Here is a 20,695-nt window from a genome sequence, read left to right as displayed (position 1 = left end):
ATCCAATTATCCATATAATATCTTATCCAGAAAAAATAACTTGATCAATACCAAATGATTTTTTAACTAGTAAATAAAGTATTTTCTTTACACACACATTGTATATCATAGTTTTTTTTTGGTTTCGCAAAACATCCAAAAACAAATATGCTATAAAAGTGACAATTTTAGCAAAACGAAACCCTTAACACATTCTATAAGTCAAGCACGCCCTTCCAAAAATACAACAACGAGAAAGAAAGTTTCAAGACGACGATCCGAAAGTAAGCTTTATGATTCCGAAGATGAAGACACAGATGATTGTGATCCAGCAAAAATGTATCTTACTTATCAGGATGCGGTTTTGGCTACATTAAAAAATAATGTCAATGAAGAACCGGTTTTAGTTACTAATTTAGTTGAAAATCTGCAAGAGCTTATGTATTTTGATCAGCAAAAACAAGAATATGTCCACCCACAATCAATTACTGATCAACAATTCGTTTTCATGGTACAAAGAAACCCAGCAATTCGAAAATATTACTCAGTTAATAATGATTATGTTACGAAGGCAAAAAATTCATAATAACTTGCTAGATTTTGGAAAATATTTTCATTGATTTTAAGTTCTAACAATGAAAATAACTTTTTGGATTGCACAACCATACTTTACAAAGATTTTCATTACATTTTGATCATAGAAAAATAATTATTTTACAAATTTCTTATTTTGTTTTGTTTATGACTAACTTGCCTTAGCTTATGAACTCACAAGACACTATCATATTTGAGATAGACTTATGAAAAGTTATTTCAAATTATTGTTTTATTAAATTTATTTTTTTCATAAAAAATCATTAATTTCAAGGTGAAATAAAATTATCTGATGAGCATAAAATTACAATCATGTTTATTTCAATACACTTTGTTTGCTTCACAAATTTTAATGAAATCAGTAATATGCATCCAAGTAAAATTAACCATAATGATAAAGCTATCATAAGAGAATGTTCCCTTCCTATTGAGTATGAAATTGGCCGGCTGACTCTTAAATTCATTTGCGATTATTGTATATCTCTTATAAAGGCTTGGAGTTAAAGTACCTTGTTGTAAGTTTTCGAGTTGTAATATTAAATCAGCCTTAAATCCGAGTTTCTTTAAGTTGAGGTGATTGGCAATAACATTCAGCATAATTGAGTTAATCAATTTGATGCCGAGTGTGCTACCCGGGAAGTATTTCTCACAAACGCTATATACAAGGTGGAGAACCATTTTGCTTCGATCATTTAATGGCATAATTTCATAACCAAGGACAAAAGCTTCCTGTGGCTTGCGGGATTTCTCGCACGCCGTCTTGAAGATTGTTATGTTCTCATCTTCATCAATCATCATTAACAGAAGATGATATAAGAAAGAACCTTTTGGAAATTGAGAAATTTCGTATTCTAATGGTTTGATAAACTCATCGAGAAGGAGTTCAAGTAATGTATCGATGAATGGTTCAGAAGCACGAATATAATTATCAAGAGTTTCATCATTGTAGTATTCGTATGGATATTTTGATGCGAGGAAGAAGAAACGTTCGTTGTTGACGACTTTGTTGTAAAATGGGTTAGTAAGGAAAATTGGAGGAACCAAGTACCGATTTAACTGGCAACAAAGGAAAAACTGAAGGACTTCATCTGAGTTATTGTTCTTTGTAAGATCGTATAACTTTTTCGCATCTGATTTGATAGAGTATATACGTTCAACGTTATTAAATGAAACAATTATGTATCTTCCTTCAAAATAGAACTGCGCATCTTTAGGGATCATCTCTAACTCTTCATTGGCTTGATCTAATATGGCATACAATGGTGGTGAGTAAAGTAATATAAATCTTGTTCCATTTGGAGCGCCTTGTGGTTTTACGAGTGAAAAGAAGACTCTACATGTTACATCAACCGGTTTCCTCGTCCTGAATAAGTGCTTTCCTTTACTATTGTCGTTAAATTTTGGTTCCCAAATTTCTTTATCAAACATGGAAAAATCTCCGACAGAACCTTGGCTTGTAATCAAGACTCTCTCTTGCTTGGGCTTGGTAAATGAGTTATTAATTGGTTGCTTAAAATATTCTTCCAGTTCTCGGAATTTCTCATTCATTATTTTTTATGTACGAATTTTTGAAAGGTGCTTCAATTTAGTTTATTATGTATTGTTTATCTCCTTTAAAAATACATCTTTTTTAATTTTCAAGCTTTCAAAAGCCGAATTTGAATTGAATAGGGTAAACCAAATATAAACTGAAAAGATTTTGGACAATCAGTTCGACGCTAGTTAGGAGATATTTGTTAAAGCGATATGCATTTAAACTGATATATAAAGCAAACATGTCAAAAAAACATTAATTTATTGATAAATCTCTATATAACTTTATTCAACATTTAAAAATTCTTGTATTAACTCATACATATCACTTGATACCATGTCTGGGCTAATATTTTCAAATTCTTCGCGAATAGCTTCAGAATCTAATATTCGTGATGATATTTCCGTATTGGATGAATGAGCAAGGTACAACGTGCATTCCATCAATACTTGCGCTAATTGACGATCGTTAGAATCTATATTTTCTTCAATAATTTCAATAAATACATTATAATCAATAAAATCTGGATTGCAGCTCATAATAATAGTGCAAAGGGCTTTTATAGCCGAGCATTTGACTTTAAAAGAATAATTTCCCTTTCCAACTTCAAATAAAATATTAATTAAAATTTCTGACATTGCTGACTCCGCGAAGTCTTGATATCTATTACAGAATGATATGAAATCAAAAACTTCGACAATGCATCCGGTCTCATTCACAGTGTTAAACAAAAACTCTAAAATAATCTGGCTTTGTAGAATTGATGCAGATTTTGTGGATTCAACAATTTTTGTAAACAATGTAAATATATCAGATATCATTAAATCATCGAGATCAGATTTAATCAATTGAACAAATTTATCTGATTGTAAAACAAATTCAGTGGCCTCCTTGTTTTGTGAGCAAAATTGAGAAATGGTCTGAATAGAATCACTAACGAAATTACTGTCATCGCTCTGAAGAAATTGAATTAATTGTGTCAAAATATACTGGAAAAGATCTGCGTTCTCGTATAGATTAGGTATTTGTGTTAAAACAAGGCAACAGGCTTCAAAATGTGTTTTTATCAAAGAATTAATCTTATCGTATAATCCAATTTCAACTAACCTAGATATGACTCCTTTTGCCCTAAACATGATAGATGCTAAGCATCTAGCTGCTTCAATCATCGGAAACATCTGAAAAATGACATCAATCTTGTTAGGACCTGCATAAAACGTTATGTATTGATTAGCATCAGAAGATATTAACTCATTTATGAGTTTCAAATCAATTTTGTGTATAAATTCTGGAGCATGAAAATCGGGGTCTAAAATATTTAAAAGAATCTGAAGTACTTCGTTAGATAAATCAATTCTTTGTCGTGCGGAATAATCTAAAAGTTGGTTTAATCCTGCTTGTAATGTTTCTAGATTTTGAAGAAGGTCAACAGCCTGATCTATTTCATCTGTATCAACAAGGACTAATGTATTTGAATGAACAGTCCGTCCATAGTTGGTTTGAAGTGGTACATCAACATCCAAATTTTGGCTTTTAGAATCAACTTTATCTGGGATCATGAAAAAGAGGTCAAAAATTGAAAATTTCTCTTCAAAATATAAATTCATTTAGAAATATTATCAATTAAGCAAAAATTAGGATAATTAAGTATTTTTATTAATTTATCCGTTATCATTCAATTTTTGATAAGATTTGATAAAATACATGGAATATAAATTAAATTTTCTCAAATCATAGATTGATCAACCATTTTATATGAAAAACAACTTGACACACCTAGAAGGCCATATTACTATCTTAATTAAACTCTTTTAATAAAGAAGCTGTGTAAAAGTGACACAGTGAGTGTGAAATGGAATTCCGCAGACATGCAGGCCGCAATTCATTTCGCGAAATTCCAAAAGGCTCACAAACAAAACAATTTTTTTCTGATTCGAAAGAATCACGCAGTTATATGTATCGAAAAATATATCTTGACAAGTATCCGTTATTTTGGCAACAATTTAATGACATATTAGATTCTGAAATGAGTAACAGAATTACAACTCTTCGACATCCAGTTCCTGAATCAAATACAAGCCACCAGGCAAATCCATCTGATTCACTATATTCAACCACGCGAATTAACGATCCTGATGAGGAAAATGAAGGTTTTCCAATTTTTATTAAAAATTACGCTGCAATTGATTTTCATAGAGGTTTTACGTTAGAAGATCCACTTGATTTGGAAGATTTTGTTACACTTTGTGATGAAATTAAGGAAATTAACGCAAAAACTATTAAAACTGACGATCCTCGAGATGGATTTTTATTCCCAACTCAAGAATTAAATAATGTACCTATTGTAAATACAGATATAGCAGATACACACGACACACCGGAAGAACAGCCGCATAATGAAACCCGCGGCGGATATAGAGGTCGAGGTGGCCAAAGAGGAAGAGGCAGAGGTGGTGGCTCTACTAATAATAGAGGTAGAGGAAGAAGGTGATTTCATGCACTTATATTATATATTCCTAATTTTATGTTGTATGTTAATAAAAAGTGATTTCATTAGGTATAATGACTGTATTAATCTGTCCATTTGGATTCACATCATCTGTTAAATCAATTAACCAAAATCAAGATATTGAAAGAATCTTTGATTTACGAATTCTATGATAATGAGAGAGTAATTGATATGAAATATCTATTACATAGTATTTATGGCCTTTTTACAGGTAGAAATACCCATTCATTTATAAGATTTTGGATAATCACAACATATTTATGCAATAATGTAGGCTGGACGAAACCAGTGGAAAAGCTCGAGGAAATATCCCACATAGTAATAAAATTTGGGACCATAAGCAAGTGTTTTAAAATCTTAATCTATGGGCGCTGCGCGCCGATAAAATTAATTGAAAATTGTAAACTGTCGGCTTATTTTTTTAGGATGTCTGCTACAAATACGAATACAACTGGTGCTACACAGGAAGAACAACTCCCAACACAGCCAGAAGATCTTGCTAACTTCATGGATCAGATTTTTAGCCAAATGGAATCAAAATTCACTGACATGGCTCAACAAGTTCTCAAGCGTATTGATGAAATGTCTTCAAAGATCAACGAGCTCGAAAGTTCGATTGATACCCTTATGCAGCAAGCAGAACAGGACAAATAAACCTCAAATTTATTGTGTAAATATTAGAATTGAACTTTATCTTCTCAAATTTATCACAGATCTAATATTTGCACACATACCTTATCGAATTTTATAAATTTTCAAATTAAAATTTTTCATATATTTTACTACCATTGCTACATCATTCACTTAATTAGTGTTTGAGTAGCACAAATGAAATCAATTCTAATATACAATCAATTTTGCTGACATTTTACATTTTTATTAAAAAAATATATCGGAATGATTATTTTTTTCTTATCATATCCGAATGAAATACCTTTTTCTGAGCTTGAGTACATAAAGTCAGCAAAAATCTATATATAAAAAGGCTATTTGCCATAAAAAAATAAAACAATATTTAAACAAAAGCAAAACAAAGTCAAAGCTTGATTCTGAGGATTTCCTTCGAAAGGTGGAATCCTATAAAAGCAAATCGGAATACAGGATCATATCGATTTTTGTCCATTAATCTGATAATTTCGTGAGCATAAAGATCTACAGTTTTTCTTAAGTGTCTGAACCTGTCTTCCTCAAGATACTTTGAGTAATATGCCAGACAAAAATCTATTGCTCGTATCGTCAATTTTTCGATATCTTGGGCCGCAATGTTAATTTGAGTACCGCAGAATAACAAAATAAGTAATTTATAATATAATTCGACCATTTTCGTATCAACACATGGAGTATTTTGAAATTCTGCCTGAAGCTCGTTATTTACGTTTGCTACGTATTTCTTAGCTTCAGCTGTAAGATTGGATCCATCTCCTCGCTCTGCTAACTCGCAAACTGTTTTGAAAAAGTCAGTTGGCGATGAATTAGAATAGCTTTGGTTATTATTCATATCTGCTGTTGAATTAACAACAATACGTAATGCGTAGTCGTATCCATTCTTTTGTTTTGGATCAAATTGAGCAGCTTTCTTAATTCCATTAGCCCATTCGATACAAAAGTGCAATTTTAGCTCTTTAAGTATTTGCTTGCAGTTATCTTGGAAATCCGGCAATGATTTTTGAGAAAATCTGAATCGGTAAAGGCACATAAGTAAATCTGGGAACATTACAATGGGTAATCTATCAACCATGAATGGTCCATAGAATGCTGATACAATTCCAGCAAAGTTATTCATTAGTTTATCGATTTGTGCTTGATCAAATTTGAAAGTTGGTGCCAATTTTGCTGTGGATAAAAATGGCGGAGGAAGTGGCTTTTCGGGTGTTTCTGGTAAAATTGCCATTATCAGCTTACTACTTTTAGCTGTCTTTAAAACAACTGTAGTATCTTTGTTATCTGATCTATAAGTAAGCTTGACACCAATATCAACAATTTGAGCATTCTTAACTTGATCTGATGTTACACGGGCAACTTGATTTTTCCAGTCTCGAGATAAAATTAAAAATGCATCTCTATTTGTGATTAATATTGAAGGAGTAAACTCATCTGGCTTTTTTTCGTTCTTAATAAAATCGATTTTGAATATTGTACCGAAAAAACAACCAGGAAGCATCTGTTTTCCGGCCATTTTATTTTTTGCGTTAGATTTTCGTTAGTCACTTTTTTTATAAATCTACGAAAAGTGACACTACTCTTCTTTTTTCCTAGAATTACTGATCGCTTTCTTTCTACTCGACATGCCAGAATAGAAAGAAATGAATTCTGCAGCCTAATTTTTTATTATTATCTTTTGGAAAAACTGCACTTCATATGGCAACACGTGAAAATTATACAGAAGTCGCGAAAGTTCTCATTTCACATGGCGCCGATATCAATGAAAAATATGAAAATGGAAGAATTGCACTTCATATTGCAGCACATGAAAATAATGCAGAAACTGCTGATGTTCTCATTTCACATGATGAAAATAATGTTCTTACATAAGATGCTATTCTATTTCTGGTATTTTCGAAGATGAATTTCATTAGTAAATACACCTCATGCAAAGCTCAAAAAATTTGGAGTGTATTTCTAATATCCAAAAAACTTCCCTAAGCAGAAAAAGACAAAGGAACGTTGATAACTTTCTTAAAAAGGAATTTTCTCATTTTGTTTGTAATGACGGACCAAGTAGAAAGAGAAAAGACAATATAGAAAAGCAATTCTTTTGATGTACTTGATATTCATGATCTATATAGCACGAAGGAGTGTACTGCATGCTTTTTCATCTGTTTTTGAAACATTCCGATTGCGCTCACCATAATATGAAACTGCAGATGTTATTATGGATTATTTGATTGTTTCACAATGCATCTCGAGTGAAGTTGCTAGAATTGAAGAAGAATATCTTAGCCATAAACAATTTTTCGTGTTTCTTTTGCCATATAGCGTTAGTAGTTTTGATGAAGTGATCTTTTTCGAAACAAAAGAACTTAAAAGCTGGAAAATAATATTCATCAATTAATTTTTACGTTTTATTCATTCAAAAATTAGATCTAAGACATTAAATCTTAACAGTTACAAATTTTTATTAACATAGAAGAAAATTATCAGTTATCCAAGAGGTTATGATCTACAGCTTCCATATTTTTATCGCAAGAAATGAATAACTGGATTATTTCTATTGGTGGAACAGAGAAATGCGTTCTTAATAAAATCAATAAGTTGTGTTTCTCAAGATTAGTCAAATCATCAAGAAGTTCGGAGAATTCTTGGAAATTGTATTTAGCCAAGTCAGAAACATCATATTCTTTCTCTGGCGGCTTCTCTTCAGGCTCCACGCCTTTGATTAATATGTCTAGACACTTAGGAACATTATAGTTGTGTTTTCTAAGAAGTTCAACAACTTTATCTTGTTCAAAGCCCATTTCAACAAGTTGTTGAACATATAAACGAAAGTTACTTGGATCTTCAGGTTGAATATCGATTCCTTTTCTCGAAGATTGAATATCTTCAATAGTTTCAGCGTGTTCTTTAACAATTGAGTAATGATCAGCAAATCTTTCCGGATTACCCACTGTTTGTCTTGGATAAGATTTAAGTTTGCTTTCACTATTTAGGGATTTTGAATAAGAATTTGATTGATGAATCATAATAAAGTCCGATCTAGATAGTTCGATTTCGGAAACGAGTTTCTTGTCTGGTAAAACTTCAACACCGAATAAAAATTTTATATCATCTTTAGGAATAAAGTATTTGGATTGAAGAACTTCTTTGACATCTCCAAGTGCTTTGAATTTATTTGCAGGAAGAGTTATTGCTCGCCCTGACATAGTACGAAATTGTAGCATCGTCTAAAATTTTTATTAGTCAGAATTTTTTTTTTGGTGTTGGTAAAATATGAATAAAAATGAATTGATTTCTTTATTTGAGCAAACACAGCAAGTCTCAAATGAAGAAATCGAACAAGTTCATCAAAAGCTAAACGCGTTTTCGAATTCTATTCAGACATTGATATTGGTCAGAGAAATTTTCCAAGAAAATGTAAATAATGTTCATATTGCATACATGTGCCTTCTCATGGCTAAGGAAGTCCTTCATAAACGTGGTGCAATCCTTCAAAAAGACCAATTTGATACAGAAATTCTTGGATTTTATGAACTTTTTCAATCAAATTCCGAGGCAATGAAAGCAAATCAACTATTAATTACAAGTGCTTCAGATGTAATTGCTTCAATTTTCAGAATTCATCTTTCAATCTACCAGAACACAGGAATTTTCCAAATATTCCAGCGATATCCGGAAAATGAAGTTATTAGAGAGATTTCTATTAACTCATTATTAGAACTTTTCAATTATTTCCAAACAAAATTATATTTTGAAACTGATTCAAGCTTTAAAAATGCTAGAAGGAAACTTACCGAAGAAAGTTACAACCTACTGAGCCTTGTTGATCTCTCAACAAAGCTTGGTTTAGAACTTATTTTAACAATTTTTACTTTTGATATCGGAACAGATAACTATTGGTCGTTCAAACCGCCAATAAGTCGAAATTACTTACGTTCTTTCCAATCATTTGCCACTCTTGAGACAGCACAACAAATATTAAACGTTGTTTTAACAAACCAAGAACTTTCACGCTTAGCAGCCGAAGTTTTTCAATATCTTATCACTATGCTACCTCATCCAAGCATTAAATCCCAAGTTAAAGCTTTAATTCAAAATTCATTTCAAGCTTTAAAGGAAAGTATCACAGAAGATAATTCTGCAATGATTCTCTGTATAATACTCCGCACAGTTACAGAGTTAACATCATCAGATTACATTACAAATGAATTTATTGAATCTTTTCAAACTTTTACAGAATCTATCACGGATATTGACTCAGTTCATATTCTAATTAACATATGGGCTCAGTTATCTACTTATGCTCATCAACAATGCAAAGGAAATTTCGAAAAATATGAAATTTGCTCAATTTCAGGAAAGTTGTTTGGGCATTTTGTATTATTCTTATCCAGTCTTCCAGAAGAGTTAATATCAGATATAATCCTCGATCCTTTGTTCGATATTAAGTTTGGCCGCGTTTGGGAATTAACAATTTTCGATTTCATGGCCCAGATGCAGAATTTCATAGAAGTATTACAAAATAGTTCATTAGGACAACTTTCTATGATGCTTTCCTTAGTCGCATTGTTATTTACAGAAAATATTCGAGGAAAAATTTTAATTTACGTTGAAGAGCCAAAATTCTGCAAATCATATGCAGACATTATCATTAGCTCAGTCACCGCGATCAATGTCCTCTCAAAGACATTCATTCCCAAAGAAAATCTCCCTTTAATTTCCGAGGCCATCGATGTTTACGATCGTCACTTTTTGCCAAACGTTATCGGCGATTCACGTTCCTTACAAAAGAAGATTAATCGAATAATTGGTGATAAAACACACAAAGATGTTGATCATTTACAATATCTTATTTTGAAGAATCTTTTCCTTGGTTTACAAAGATTTCCAAATGATTTCGACATTATTTCGAACTACTTGCAAAGTATTGAATACCTAATATCATCATACCAAATAAGATACAATGCGGAAAAGTCTAAGGTCATTTTCAAGTATATTTCGGGCGAAATTGGATTAAATATTGAAACTCTTGATCCTTTCGACCAATCCTTCCTATATCAGAAGTACTTCGCAATAATCAACACAATGATTAAGCTGGGAAGCTATACAAACAATTCTGACTTGAATTTTAACTTATTAAATAGTTTTCACGAGGATTTGGTGTCAATTGACGTAAATGATCATATCAACTGTCTTATACTACTAAGGAGAATCTATGGATTCATTAGTTCTCCTAAGAAAATCCAAGAAATTGCATTTAAATTTGTTATTTCGGAAGATCATAATCAGAAGTTCTGCGAAATAGCCAAGTCATGTGGAGAACATGTTCTCCTAGCTCAAATTATATGCGAAATCTATACATCTGTTTCAAAATTTTTAATTGATACAAAAACTTGTAATGAAGACTCTTTAATCTTAGTGCATATGTGCAAGAACTTACTAGATCTCATAAGCGATTTAGAAAACTCAACTGAAAAGATAAACAGTGCGATAATTTTATTAGAAAACATGATTACAGGAAAATACGTAAATTATGCGGCCATGAGATTCTTCGGTGATAACATGATTGACCAACTCGCAGAAATCTTCTTTACAATCATTAAAAGCGTTGATGAAAACTCTTGGATGAAAGAATTCGTTCTAATAATGAACGAGTTGTGGGAAATTGATCAATCCTTCTTCCATAATGAAGAAAACCTTGTTGTTGCCTTGAAATGGATATCAAGGACTTTCTTGACAGATGATAAAGTTTTAGAAGAAAAAAGTGCCAAAATTTTGGAAAATCTTGTCACTTTTTGTGGTGAAGAATTAGGACCATTTATTCAGCCCCTTGTTCTTATATTTGATTCAACTATGAACCACCAGAATCCTCCATTAGTAAATTACGCTTATGTTGTTAGAAAATTGCTCCAGACAGCAACATCAGAAATAATTCAGTTCATGCAGGTTGCTTTAACATGTTTCGATGATTTCATACAAGAGGAAGTCCATGGAATCTTCCAAAAGTTAATAGATTCCAAGCCAGACGAATTTCCAAGTAATTTCAAGGTTTTTGCCACAGAAATCAAAAGATACAAGGTTGTATTATCAGATCTACCTCAATTTACAAATATATTTAGAGAATCATACTAAAATTTGTTTGAATTTTTATAATATTTTCTAATTTTATTTTTTCATATGAACATTCACTATAAATATACCGATAAACGTCAGAATAAGTAGCTGGATTTGCAAATTGTGATCTATAACCTTCTTTTTAAATATAATTCTGCGTAATATAAGAAAATAGTGTAGTTTAGTAGTACAAGTAGTAAATAGATATTTTTGGTGATTACTATTTGACTCATTCAGAGCATACCCTATCATTTCGATAAAGAAAACTGAAAAATTAATATATATATTGGCCTTTTGGAACGCAGCTTACAATTCGATCTTGAAGTTTCGCTATTGTATGCTATTTACATGTGAACCTACAACTTATTATAAAGTTTATAAAAAATCAATCACAAATTAAAGATTTGCAATAGGATATTTTAAAGATGGACGAAAGCTGATTTAAATCATAATTTTTATAAATAACAAAAACAAAAACACGTTGATAAATGCTATAAATTCCAAACATTTTCAGGTGAAATTTTAAAAATTCTAAACAGCATGAATATGGAAGGTATTTTGGAAAGCTTCAATATTTCTAGAGAGTCCTGTAATAGAAAATGTAATGTACTGGAAATGACTTTTGAGATTTTGGTCGATTAAATATTTTCTAAAAGTTTCTGATATAACTGCCGGATCATTTCTGTATGCTCCACACCCATAAGCTCCAAGAACAAGGTTTTTAACTCCGTTTTCAATTGCACAAAGTAAAATTGATTTAATTCTTTCGTCGTTCATTTCGTTGAGCTTTTCATCGTCTTCTGGCTTTGACCCCCAACGATCTACAGGAGAGGACGATATATAAGAAACCAAAAATGGTTCATTGAGAACTTTGTAATTTCCAACTTTCCAAGTTGGACAATCTTGACTATATATTATGTAATTCGAAGCTGCTTTTGAGCCTTTCATCATATTGTAATCATAATACTCTGGTTTTTGAATAAGCGAATAATATAATGCAGAACTTCTGCAAAGCGTCTCTTCTGGAGCTCGTGCTTCCGTACGGAAACTTCCACCTGGGTAAAAGGCATTAGCGGCATTTAGTGCACAGACATTTTGACGTCCTTCTGTAATTACTAATCTATATACAGCATCTAATATAGATTCGTTTCTAATTTCTATCTTACAGTCTTCTCCACCAACAGGTATTACATGAAATTGATAATCTGGAGCATATGCTTTCGTATTTGCTAAGCAATTATTTAATAAATTATTAATATTGATTTCTTTTCCTTCTCCATTGATGAAAAAGCCTTTGACACATGCATCGAGACAACTTTTCGCTTCTTTATTCTTCGTCTCTAAAGCAGATGGGTGAATTTGATTAAATTGAGTTGCCATAAATGTTTAAAAAAATATCTAAGGGGGAATGTAACAAAATAAATGGAGATTTCCGTTTTTTAATTGAATTTTTATTTATTACAAAAAAATGGGAGAACACTCAAAAGAAATGAGTGTTCGACCTTTTTATATAATGATAGATGTTGTAAACAACTGTATTGATATCAATGGATTCTTTGATTACTTAAAAAACACATACAAGAAAGAAATTATCATAATAAATGCGGCAGCTTTTGCAGAAAAAGAAACATCTCGCCCAGCTAAAACAGATGCAAAATTATCTAATCGATCCAAACATGATCCCAACGAAACTATCATAAAAGGACTTAAAAATAAGCTTGACTCTGAACTACAAAAGGTAAATGAACAAATAAAAAAGCAAGTTGCAGCAGAATCCAAAGGAAAAGATCCAAAACATTCACGATCGAAGTCAAGGTCTAAGTCATCCTTAGGCAATACAGATACTCCGCAAACTTTTCAAGGTCAAATTGACGTTTTAATAATAATTTTGAACTATCCGTATTTTAAAGATCAACTTCAATTAATGATGAAATCACACATGTCTCATTGCGCATTTATTGCACTTATACCAGAAAATGAGAAACCACAACCAAAATCATACGAATATCATCAACTAGAAAAGGCATCTAAGAGTGATAAAACAAAGAAAGTAACCATACCAGGTCTAGAACTCGATTATACTAACAATCCTGACTGTTATCCACCAGCACGCTGGCAATCACTTGAATTGACAGCAAATGACGTTGTTCCTTTTACGGAAGTCAAGGTTGGTGCTGATTTTGAGTCAACATTTAAGAATCTTGAATCAGAAATTGTATTAATTTCAAAATCAAGACATCATTATGTAGAAGATGTAAAAAACAAATTAAAAGAAATACCGTTAGCAACAAATAGAGTTGATATTGAAGATTTCAAGACATATACATTTGCAAATCAAGGACAATACTTAAATGGATTGTATTACGAATTATCTTTACACAATTTCAACGTAATCGAGCCAATGCCACCGTTATCTCAAGGAGATCTCATGGCACAGTTATTTAAAAAGAACAGAGCAGAGGTTTCAAGAGCTGTTGCTTACAATCAAACTCCACCACCTGATGATATCTTCTTTGAAAACAAAAATAGTCCTTATATTTGCACTGTATTTGGCGATTTAATGAAATGGAAGCCAACCGAAGAAGTTACAGTCGCTACAAGTGCAATTATGCCGTTCCTTATAAAACCATCAAATTTCCATGCATATGCTGGTCAAAAATTTGACCAAATGGTATCAAATATGAACAAGAAATATGTTCTTAACCTTCCTGCTGCATATTTTGACTGGTCTCAGTGGACTTTATATGCTGATTATCCTTCAATTACAGAATTTATTGAGGAACACCTCAAATCCGTATTATTAATCGAAAGAGATATGGAAAAAGAGACCGGAATGATGTGGGTTATGGCATTAGAACCAATTGCAAGAACAATTGGTACTGTAATTAGACAAGATTACATGCCACCAATGATGAAAGGCATGACTGACTACATGAAAGAGATCTATGATAAAGAGAGTCAAGAAAACGAACAGAAAAAGAAACCATTATCCACTAAAAAACAAACACCAGCTCAAATTCTTAAAAATGGTGGAAATCCGAAAGATTTATTAAAGACATTCTATGAACAAATCAAAGATAAAGATACAATCTATAGGTTGCCAATAAATCTTATGAATAATACTAAATTCTCAACTCCTTATTTCTTCAAGAATGGAATGAGAGTAAGAATCGACAGAGATGTAACAGAAGAAAAAACAAAAATATCTGCAACTGTTTATTATAAAGACGAATTTAAGATTTATATAACAGAAGACAGTGTTACATTAAATACTGTTGAAGATGTAAGATTGACAATTGATTCGAAAGGTTCTATTTCTCTTATTTTCCTTGAAGAATCAATTTTATATGACGGAAAAGATGTTTTATCTAAAGGAACGAATGAAAAAACAATTGCAATTGCAGGTGATGGCTCTTTGATTGTTGATCAAGGAAAAGTTAAAAGAATCGTGATGCCAAACGGAACAATCGCAACATATAATGGTGTTAATTGGTTATATGTTGATAACAAAGGTGAAGCATTTACAAAACAAAATGGAGTTGAAACCCCTTTGAATTTACCTCATTCTTATGTAATTGATGCCGATAAGAAGGTAACAAAACAGATAAGACCAGATAACATTGAATACTATGTTGATGGAAATGGTTTCAGAAGAATTCTGATTAACATGGAATTGGATGTCGGACAAAATGAGGAAGAGATTTATTATGAAATTCCTAATTTACCAGTCATCAAATACTCCAAGACTGGTGGATTTATCATTGTTATTGATAGATATACAATCACTTTTAATGGTGCTCAATCTTCATTTACAAGTGATAGTTATTCTTTCAATATCAACAAAGAAATAGTTTCTGTAACAATTCCTGGAGGCGAAATGGAATTATCTTCTAAAAAGATGCAATTTAAATGCGATAACAATGTCCTTATTGCAACTGATGATGGAATAGAAAGTGTTTGTGAGATAGCAACTGAAATTAAGAAGAAGGCAACCTTCTATGAAACAAAATGGGGAAATGCTGTCCCTATCAAAGAGAATTTACTCGAACCAAATCATATTGAATTACACAATTTGTACAGGCCAAAGTTTTTCGTTGTTTATAATGATTTATCTGTAACAGAGTTCTTTAGAGAAGATGCTGTTTTGAATGACAAGGATTTCACAATCAAGAAAGAAAGTTCGAGTCATCCATCAGGAGAAAGCATTAATGTTATAACTTTGCATTCTTTAGTTGATAATCCACAAGTTTATGTGCAAGTTGAATCAGTTAACAAAATGCAAAGATCGGCAATCATGAAAGGACTTGTTTTACCTAAAAAGAATCAAAAGCAATCAAATAAGAAGAAGAAAGAAGAAGAAAACCAGGGAACAGATTTAGAATTAGCAGAAGGCACTACTTACGAGTTCGCTTATAATAAGAAAATTTTTATTGATTCACTTCAATCAATACTTACTAGAGCACATAGAATATTTGAAATGGAGAATACTCATGAAGAAGAGGAAGAAATGAGACTTGAAGTACAGCCGGTTTGCACTCCTCCTCCAAGGGTTTTGAAAGCTCAGCAATTAGTCAACGAACCTCGTCTTGGAGCTCAAGAATTGAATTTCTGGAAAACTCACGAAAGTGATTTTGCTTTCCCTGCTGAATTCAAATATCCACCACCAAAACCAGTATCACCAAGAGTCAAGTTGAATGATCCACCAAGGTTCTTTGATGGAAAAGCAACTGATGTTCCAAAAGTTTAAATTGTTTTTGTCCTCCTTTTCAATGTAATTGAAAGAACATTTGGAGGACTGTATATTTATAAATGTTTAATATATACAGTATTCTTATTTATACTCTCAAGCGTGAAGCATTTGTCCAGATTACACTTCCGCATCACTGTCTTGTTTTTATTTTAAAAATATAAAATTGCGATTACTTCAACAATAATTTTTCTCACTCAATTTCATGAGTATATTCCAGGATGAAGCATTCATATGACAAGTATAGCTATAAACTCATTCTAGACAATGAAATGAAAGATTCTAAAACAATAAAAAAGCATAAAATCATTGAATTATTAATAACTAATTATTTAACTTAACTCAGTTTTAAAAAATTGTATTTACTAACGAAAATACTAGTTTCTTTTTGAATCTCTACCCAATCAACATAATAATATAATTTGAAATCTTTATTTTTGAATTTAGGATATTTCTAAAGACGAAACAAACAGTGTATGAAAATTTAAATGACATATTATATTTAATCCTGTAAAACAATTAAATTAAAATCATAAAAAACAATTCTATATTAAAAAAAGCAGTTAATGTTTCTGCTTTTGTTTGTAGAAGCACTTCATATCTTGAATGAAAGATAAGGCTTTTGATGTTCTTGGTATAACTGAATCGGGACGATCCAGCATTCCGGCAGCCATAATTGCTGCTCCCTCAGCGATAGCTGCAGGGCGGTGTACAAGGCAGCACGGTATCAAGAAAGAGTCAGAAATAATTATTTCTGCTAATCTCATTTCATCTTGGGTAAAATTAGCATTAATGAACTGGCAGATATAATCTAATGGGTGATGAATACGAATATTGTAATCGAGAGAAGTTACAAGCGCGAAGTGAAGTCCAAACTCGGAACTTTTATTTTTGTTTTCAATTTGACCTGAAGCCGCCAAATCCTGAGCAATTAATTGCTTTGGAGATTCTACTTCTAGAATCTGTGCAGCACAGTCAAAAGCAAGCGGTAAAATCAAGTTTGGATGATAATCAGATAATTTTTCTTTGTTATAAAAGCGCCAGATTAAAAGTTGAGCGTAATGAATTAGTCTTGGTTTGCACTGATGCTTATTGCCTAATGTTCGAGCTTTCATGACTGTATTAAGTACCGGTTGAAGATGATCTTTATCTTGTTCAAGGGAAGAATATCTCCAGTGAGTACCCCATTGAGATACTTGAGAAAACGTCCAGAACTCTTCATGTGAACCTGTTATAGAAAGGTCTTTTACCAGGTTTGTTTGTGGATATTGAAAGTTCATTTTTTCTTGTATTATTATTATTTTTTTCTTACAGCATTCAAAAAACCGTTTTTGTAGAATTCTAATTTAATACATAAATATAGATTAGGATATGCTATCATGAACAATTATAAGTTTTCCTTCTCAAAATAAATTATAAATGACTCAGCAACCTGCGAATATTCTCGAACTTATGAAGCAACTTCTTGCTTCTATGGACATCAATGACTATGATCCAGCTGTTCCACATATGCTTGTTGAGTTATTCTACCGCCATGTTGGAGATGTTTTGAAGCAAGCTCGTATTTCATCACAGAAGAGAGGAAAGGGCTCAGAAATTGATGAAGATGATTTAAAGCGTGGCATTTCAATGACCCTTTCTCAGTCTTTATATCAACAGCCATCTTTAGCAACATTACAAAGCAATGCGGCCAAAATCAATTCACAGAAAATGCCTCCTATTCCAGATGTTCCAGAGGTAGTTCTTCCTCCAGAAGGTGTTTCTCTTCTCAACGAAAATTACCAAGTTGGTGTTCCAAAATAAATACCAAGTCAATTTGTTATATGAATACATTATTGTTTCTAGTTAAAACTAGAATTCATTACTAAAAATAAAATATGCTGTTTTAGCAAATTTATAAATTTGATATCGCTTTGCTATTATGGCCATCAAATAAGAGTATAATTGTTTCATCCGAAATTATAGTTGTCATATCTTTTTATAACATTTTTATTGAATATTTTAATATAATTTTTTATATAACCCAATCAATGAAATAATAGCTTTACATATTGTTAAAAATGTTTTGAATTATCAAACGAATATGATTTACAAACAATAAAATAAAAAAATAAAAATAAAATTCTTATATACACCGGAATTTAAATCAAATAAATTCCGGTGCTTAGCACTATCTCCAACCACTTCTCTTTGGTAGTTGTTTCTTAGGTTTTGGTTTCGGTTTGCTTTCTTTCAAAGGCTGCAAAGGTTTTTCGTCGTCATTTTGTGGTTCTTCTTCTTTTTCGTCTTTCTCTTCTTTGACTTTCTCGATCCATGGTTTGTATTGGAATGGAGATCTGCAGCAAGGACATGAAAGTGGTTTCTTTTCGCCTTCGCAGAAAGAAACCCATGATTGCAAGCAAGTTGTATGGAAAATATGGCCACAAGAAGTAACAGAAGAATCTCCTGGCTTCAATTGTCTCAAACAGACAGGGCAATCTCCGAATCCACCATGATTCATTGCAGTTTCTTTGACAACGTCCCAATCAATTTGCCTGCCTTGTTCTTCGGCTGCTTTCATGACATTACGTGCCCATTCAAGGTCGTGATCAATAGATCCAAGAACGGCATCAATTGCGTCAGATTGTCTATCAACAGCACTGACAAGCATATCACTAGCAAGATGAGCCTTGTTAAGTACCCATTTGCGATGTAGTTCTGTTCCTTCTGGAGCTAGTTCACCTAGTTTATTACGAACTAAAAATCCTCGAAAAACTCGCTGAATTGTAGTTGCACAGCGTTCATTATAAGCTGATTCAGCTTTAACGCGAACAAATTCGTATGGCTGACGACAAACTGGACATCTATTTTCCTGACCTCGAGAAAATTTTCTAAAATTCATCAAACATGTTGCATGAAGAAGATGTGAACATGAAAGTAATACCATATTGTCAGGACCAAATTTTTCAAGACAAATTGGACAAACTTCATTGAAAAATCCACGTTTTTCTGCTTCAATTTTAACAGTTTCGAATTGTTCATCTGTTAGTGGAGCTGGTGGTGGTTCTACAAGTCCAAGTTTTTCTGCAAGAGTAAGATTTTTATTATAATTTTTTTGTTTTGACTGTACAGTTTCTGATTCAAATATCGAATTTGTAGGTATTGGGTTAAAATGTTGATGATGACATGAACATTTATGTTGTTTTGGGGCGGCAGGTTTCGTAATCTTTTTCGGAGTTTTTGGCTTTATAATTGGATCGAAATTTTCACCCATTCGTATTTCCATATGCTGTTGTATTGCGGCCGCGCGTAGAGCCAAACTTATTTTGGGCTTTTTCTGCCCAAATCCGCGCATTTTTGAAAAAAATTACGTTATAAAATTCTAAAAAAAAAAAACTAATCCTTATGATATGCTAATAGTCGCAGAATTACTATAAACTTTGTCTCTGAGTTTTGGGATAAAAGGGCTCCTCCGAAGGAGATGTTAGAAATTTCAAACTTGAAAAGTGAGATTCAGAATGAATTCCTTAATGTTTCTCTGTATATAGGCAAATTCGAATTGTGCATAAAAAGAATGTAATCGGAATTCTCGTTAATTTTGTTCAGATTTGTAAAGTTAAGATTTTTTTGGCGGAGGTTTTTGTGATATGGAAAAATGTTCCTTGCTCAATTATCTCACTATTGGATGGACTTTTATCGAGCGAAATTTTGGCTGTAAAGACAATTCTGATATTGGTAACATGGTGATAAGAACAAATAGTCAGTTTGCATGGTTTATGATGAGATAATTTCGATTTAAAAAAAAACATAAAAATTGATTTTAATGAGCAATTATATTTGAATATGCTCTCCTAATTTGAAGGAACTGGTTAAATCATGAATTGATCATGAATAATTTTTTTTCAAAATAACAATTATAATTTCATATTCATTATAAGTTGAAAATATATCATAAAGACTTTATGAATGATAAATTCCTAAAAAACAAGTTAGTTTGTTTCTGAAAATAATAATAATAAAAACCAATTTAGACCCAATAATTTTTGGCGGGATAATTGAGATGTTACGATTGAATTAAAAAAAAGCGGTAATACATTTTTACAATGATGAAGAGGCTGGCAACCTCTGAGTCAAAGCACTTGTTAATGCAATGATGAAGAGGCTGGCAACCTCTGAGTCAAAGCACTTGTTAATGCAATGATGAAGAGGCTGGCAACCTCTAAGTCAAAGCACTTGTTAATGCAATGATGAAGAGGTTGGCAACATCTGAGTTAAAATACTTTTCCCAGTGTGGGAGTAATTTGAAAAAAAAAAAAATTAGTTCATATATTGAAAAAAACAAAAGTAAAAATTAAAGTTTATAGGTTGTGTTTTGATGAGCTAATTGTTAAGATATTGTAGTTCTAAAGAAAAATTTGAGTTTCGAGGAAGTTTCTCGACAGAGGAAACTTTCATATCGAATGTTGCCTCTGTCGAGATGTATGTGACAGGCAAAGTGCAATCACCTATCAATATTGCACTTTGCCTGTCAAAAGTTCCTCGCATCTCTTGAGGTGTGAGGAAGTTTCTCGACAGAGGAAACTTT

The 20,695-nt window shown here is 32.0% G+C and overlaps 13 protein-coding genes across 13 annotated transcripts, besides 2 other annotated features; 6 read left to right on the top strand and 7 right to left on the bottom strand.

Annotated features, from left to right (window-relative positions):
- Positions 1 to 876: 876 nt before the first annotated feature.
- On the bottom strand, positions 877 to 2,131 carry TVAGG3_0163210 (uncharacterized protein; the record flags this gene model as incomplete). Its single annotated transcript, XM_001318643.1, has 1 exon — positions 895 to 2,121. The coding sequence occupies one exon, from the start codon at positions 2,119 to 2,121 to the stop codon at positions 895 to 897; it is 1,227 nt and encodes a 408-aa protein (XP_001318678.1).
- Positions 2,132 to 2,391: 260 nt separating this feature from the next.
- Positions 2,392 to 3,666, bottom strand: TVAGG3_0163200 (armadillo (ARM) repeat-containing protein family; the record flags this gene model as incomplete). The annotated part of the gene is made up of 1 exon (XM_001318644.1): positions 2,392 to 3,666. One exon carries the CDS (start codon positions 3,664 to 3,666, stop codon positions 2,392 to 2,394), a length of 1,275 nt encoding a protein of 424 aa, XP_001318679.1.
- A 288-nt stretch (positions 3,667 to 3,954) lies between these two features.
- TVAGG3_0163190 (uncharacterized protein) lies at positions 3,955 to 4,907 on the top strand (the record flags this gene model as incomplete). Its single annotated transcript, XM_001318645.1, has 1 exon — positions 3,960 to 4,598. The coding sequence occupies one exon, from the start codon at positions 3,960 to 3,962 to the stop codon at positions 4,596 to 4,598; it is 639 nt and encodes a 212-aa protein (XP_001318680.1).
- Positions 4,908 to 5,042: 135 nt separating this feature from the next.
- TVAGG3_0163180 (heat shock factor binding protein 1 family) lies at positions 5,043 to 5,378 on the top strand (the record flags this gene model as incomplete). Its single annotated transcript, XM_001318646.2, has 1 exon — positions 5,043 to 5,270. The coding sequence occupies one exon, from the start codon at positions 5,043 to 5,045 to the stop codon at positions 5,268 to 5,270; it is 228 nt and encodes a 75-aa protein (XP_001318681.1).
- Positions 5,379 to 5,612: 234 nt separating this feature from the next.
- TVAGG3_0163170 (uncharacterized protein) lies at positions 5,613 to 6,816 on the bottom strand (the record flags this gene model as incomplete). Its single annotated transcript, XM_001318647.1, has 1 exon — positions 5,653 to 6,792. One exon carries the CDS (start codon positions 6,790 to 6,792, stop codon positions 5,653 to 5,655), a length of 1,140 nt encoding a protein of 379 aa, XP_001318682.1.
- Positions 6,817 to 6,974: 158 nt separating this feature from the next.
- Positions 6,975 to 7,148, top strand: TVAGG3_0163160 (Ankyrin repeat family; the record flags this gene model as incomplete). The annotated part of the gene is made up of 1 exon (XM_001318648.1): positions 6,975 to 7,148. The coding sequence occupies one exon, from the start codon at positions 6,975 to 6,977 to the stop codon at positions 7,146 to 7,148; it is 174 nt and encodes a 57-aa protein (XP_001318683.1).
- Positions 7,149 to 7,656: 508 nt separating this feature from the next.
- Positions 7,657 to 8,523, bottom strand: TVAGG3_0163150 (UV excision repair protein RAD23 family; the record flags this gene model as incomplete). The annotated part of the gene is made up of 1 exon (XM_001318649.1): positions 7,754 to 8,476. The coding sequence occupies one exon, from the start codon at positions 8,474 to 8,476 to the stop codon at positions 7,754 to 7,756; it is 723 nt and encodes a 240-aa protein (XP_001318684.1).
- A 13-nt stretch (positions 8,524 to 8,536) lies between these two features.
- On the top strand, positions 8,537 to 11,416 carry TVAGG3_0163140 (armadillo (ARM) repeat-containing protein family; the record flags this gene model as incomplete). The annotated part of the gene is made up of 1 exon (XM_001318650.1): positions 8,544 to 11,402. The coding sequence occupies one exon, from the start codon at positions 8,544 to 8,546 to the stop codon at positions 11,400 to 11,402; it is 2,859 nt and encodes a 952-aa protein (XP_001318685.1).
- Positions 11,417 to 11,814: 398 nt separating this feature from the next.
- On the bottom strand, positions 11,815 to 12,767 carry TVAGG3_0163130 (uncharacterized protein; the record flags this gene model as incomplete). Its single annotated transcript, XM_001318651.1, has 1 exon — positions 11,916 to 12,764. The coding sequence occupies one exon, from the start codon at positions 12,762 to 12,764 to the stop codon at positions 11,916 to 11,918; it is 849 nt and encodes a 282-aa protein (XP_001318686.1).
- Positions 12,768 to 12,855: 88 nt separating this feature from the next.
- On the top strand, positions 12,856 to 16,430 carry TVAGG3_0163120 (uncharacterized protein; the record flags this gene model as incomplete). The annotated part of the gene is made up of 1 exon (XM_001318652.2): positions 12,874 to 16,131. The coding sequence occupies one exon, from the start codon at positions 12,874 to 12,876 to the stop codon at positions 16,129 to 16,131; it is 3,258 nt and encodes a 1,085-aa protein (XP_001318687.2).
- Positions 16,431 to 16,590: 160 nt separating this feature from the next.
- On the bottom strand, positions 16,591 to 17,417 carry TVAGG3_0163110 (RNA binding protein, Pescadillo-related family; the record flags this gene model as incomplete). Its single annotated transcript, XM_001318653.1, has 1 exon — positions 16,695 to 17,411. One exon carries the CDS (start codon positions 17,409 to 17,411, stop codon positions 16,695 to 16,697), a length of 717 nt encoding a protein of 238 aa, XP_001318688.1.
- A 122-nt stretch (positions 17,418 to 17,539) lies between these two features.
- TVAGG3_0163100 (RNA polymerase II transcriptional preinitiation complex assembly) lies at positions 17,540 to 18,049 on the top strand (the record flags this gene model as incomplete). Its single annotated transcript, XM_001318654.2, has 1 exon — positions 17,551 to 17,934. The coding sequence occupies one exon, from the start codon at positions 17,551 to 17,553 to the stop codon at positions 17,932 to 17,934; it is 384 nt and encodes a 127-aa protein (XP_001318689.1).
- Positions 18,050 to 18,252: 203 nt separating this feature from the next.
- TVAGG3_0163090 (ubiquitin-protein transferase protein) lies at positions 18,253 to 19,465 on the bottom strand (the record flags this gene model as incomplete). Its single annotated transcript, XM_001318655.1, has 1 exon — positions 18,302 to 19,465. One exon carries the CDS (start codon positions 19,463 to 19,465, stop codon positions 18,302 to 18,304), a length of 1,164 nt encoding a protein of 387 aa, XP_001318690.1.
- Positions 19,466 to 19,742: 277 nt separating this feature from the next.
- Positions 19,743 to 20,174: a mobile genetic element.
- Positions 19,743 to 20,174: a terminal%2Cinverted (terminal inverted repeat of MuDR-N3_TV transposon ID:TVAGG3_0163080).
- Positions 20,175 to 20,695: the final 521 nt, after the last annotated feature.

This window comes from Trichomonas vaginalis, chromosome IV (assembly GCF_026262505.1).
Source record: "Trichomonas vaginalis G3 chromosome IV, whole genome shotgun sequence".
Lineage (NCBI taxonomy): Eukaryota > Parabasalia > Trichomonadida > Trichomonadidae > Trichomonas > Trichomonas vaginalis.
The sequence above is the reverse complement of the archived record's forward strand: the minus strand, read 5'-3'. Positions and strand labels throughout refer to the sequence as shown.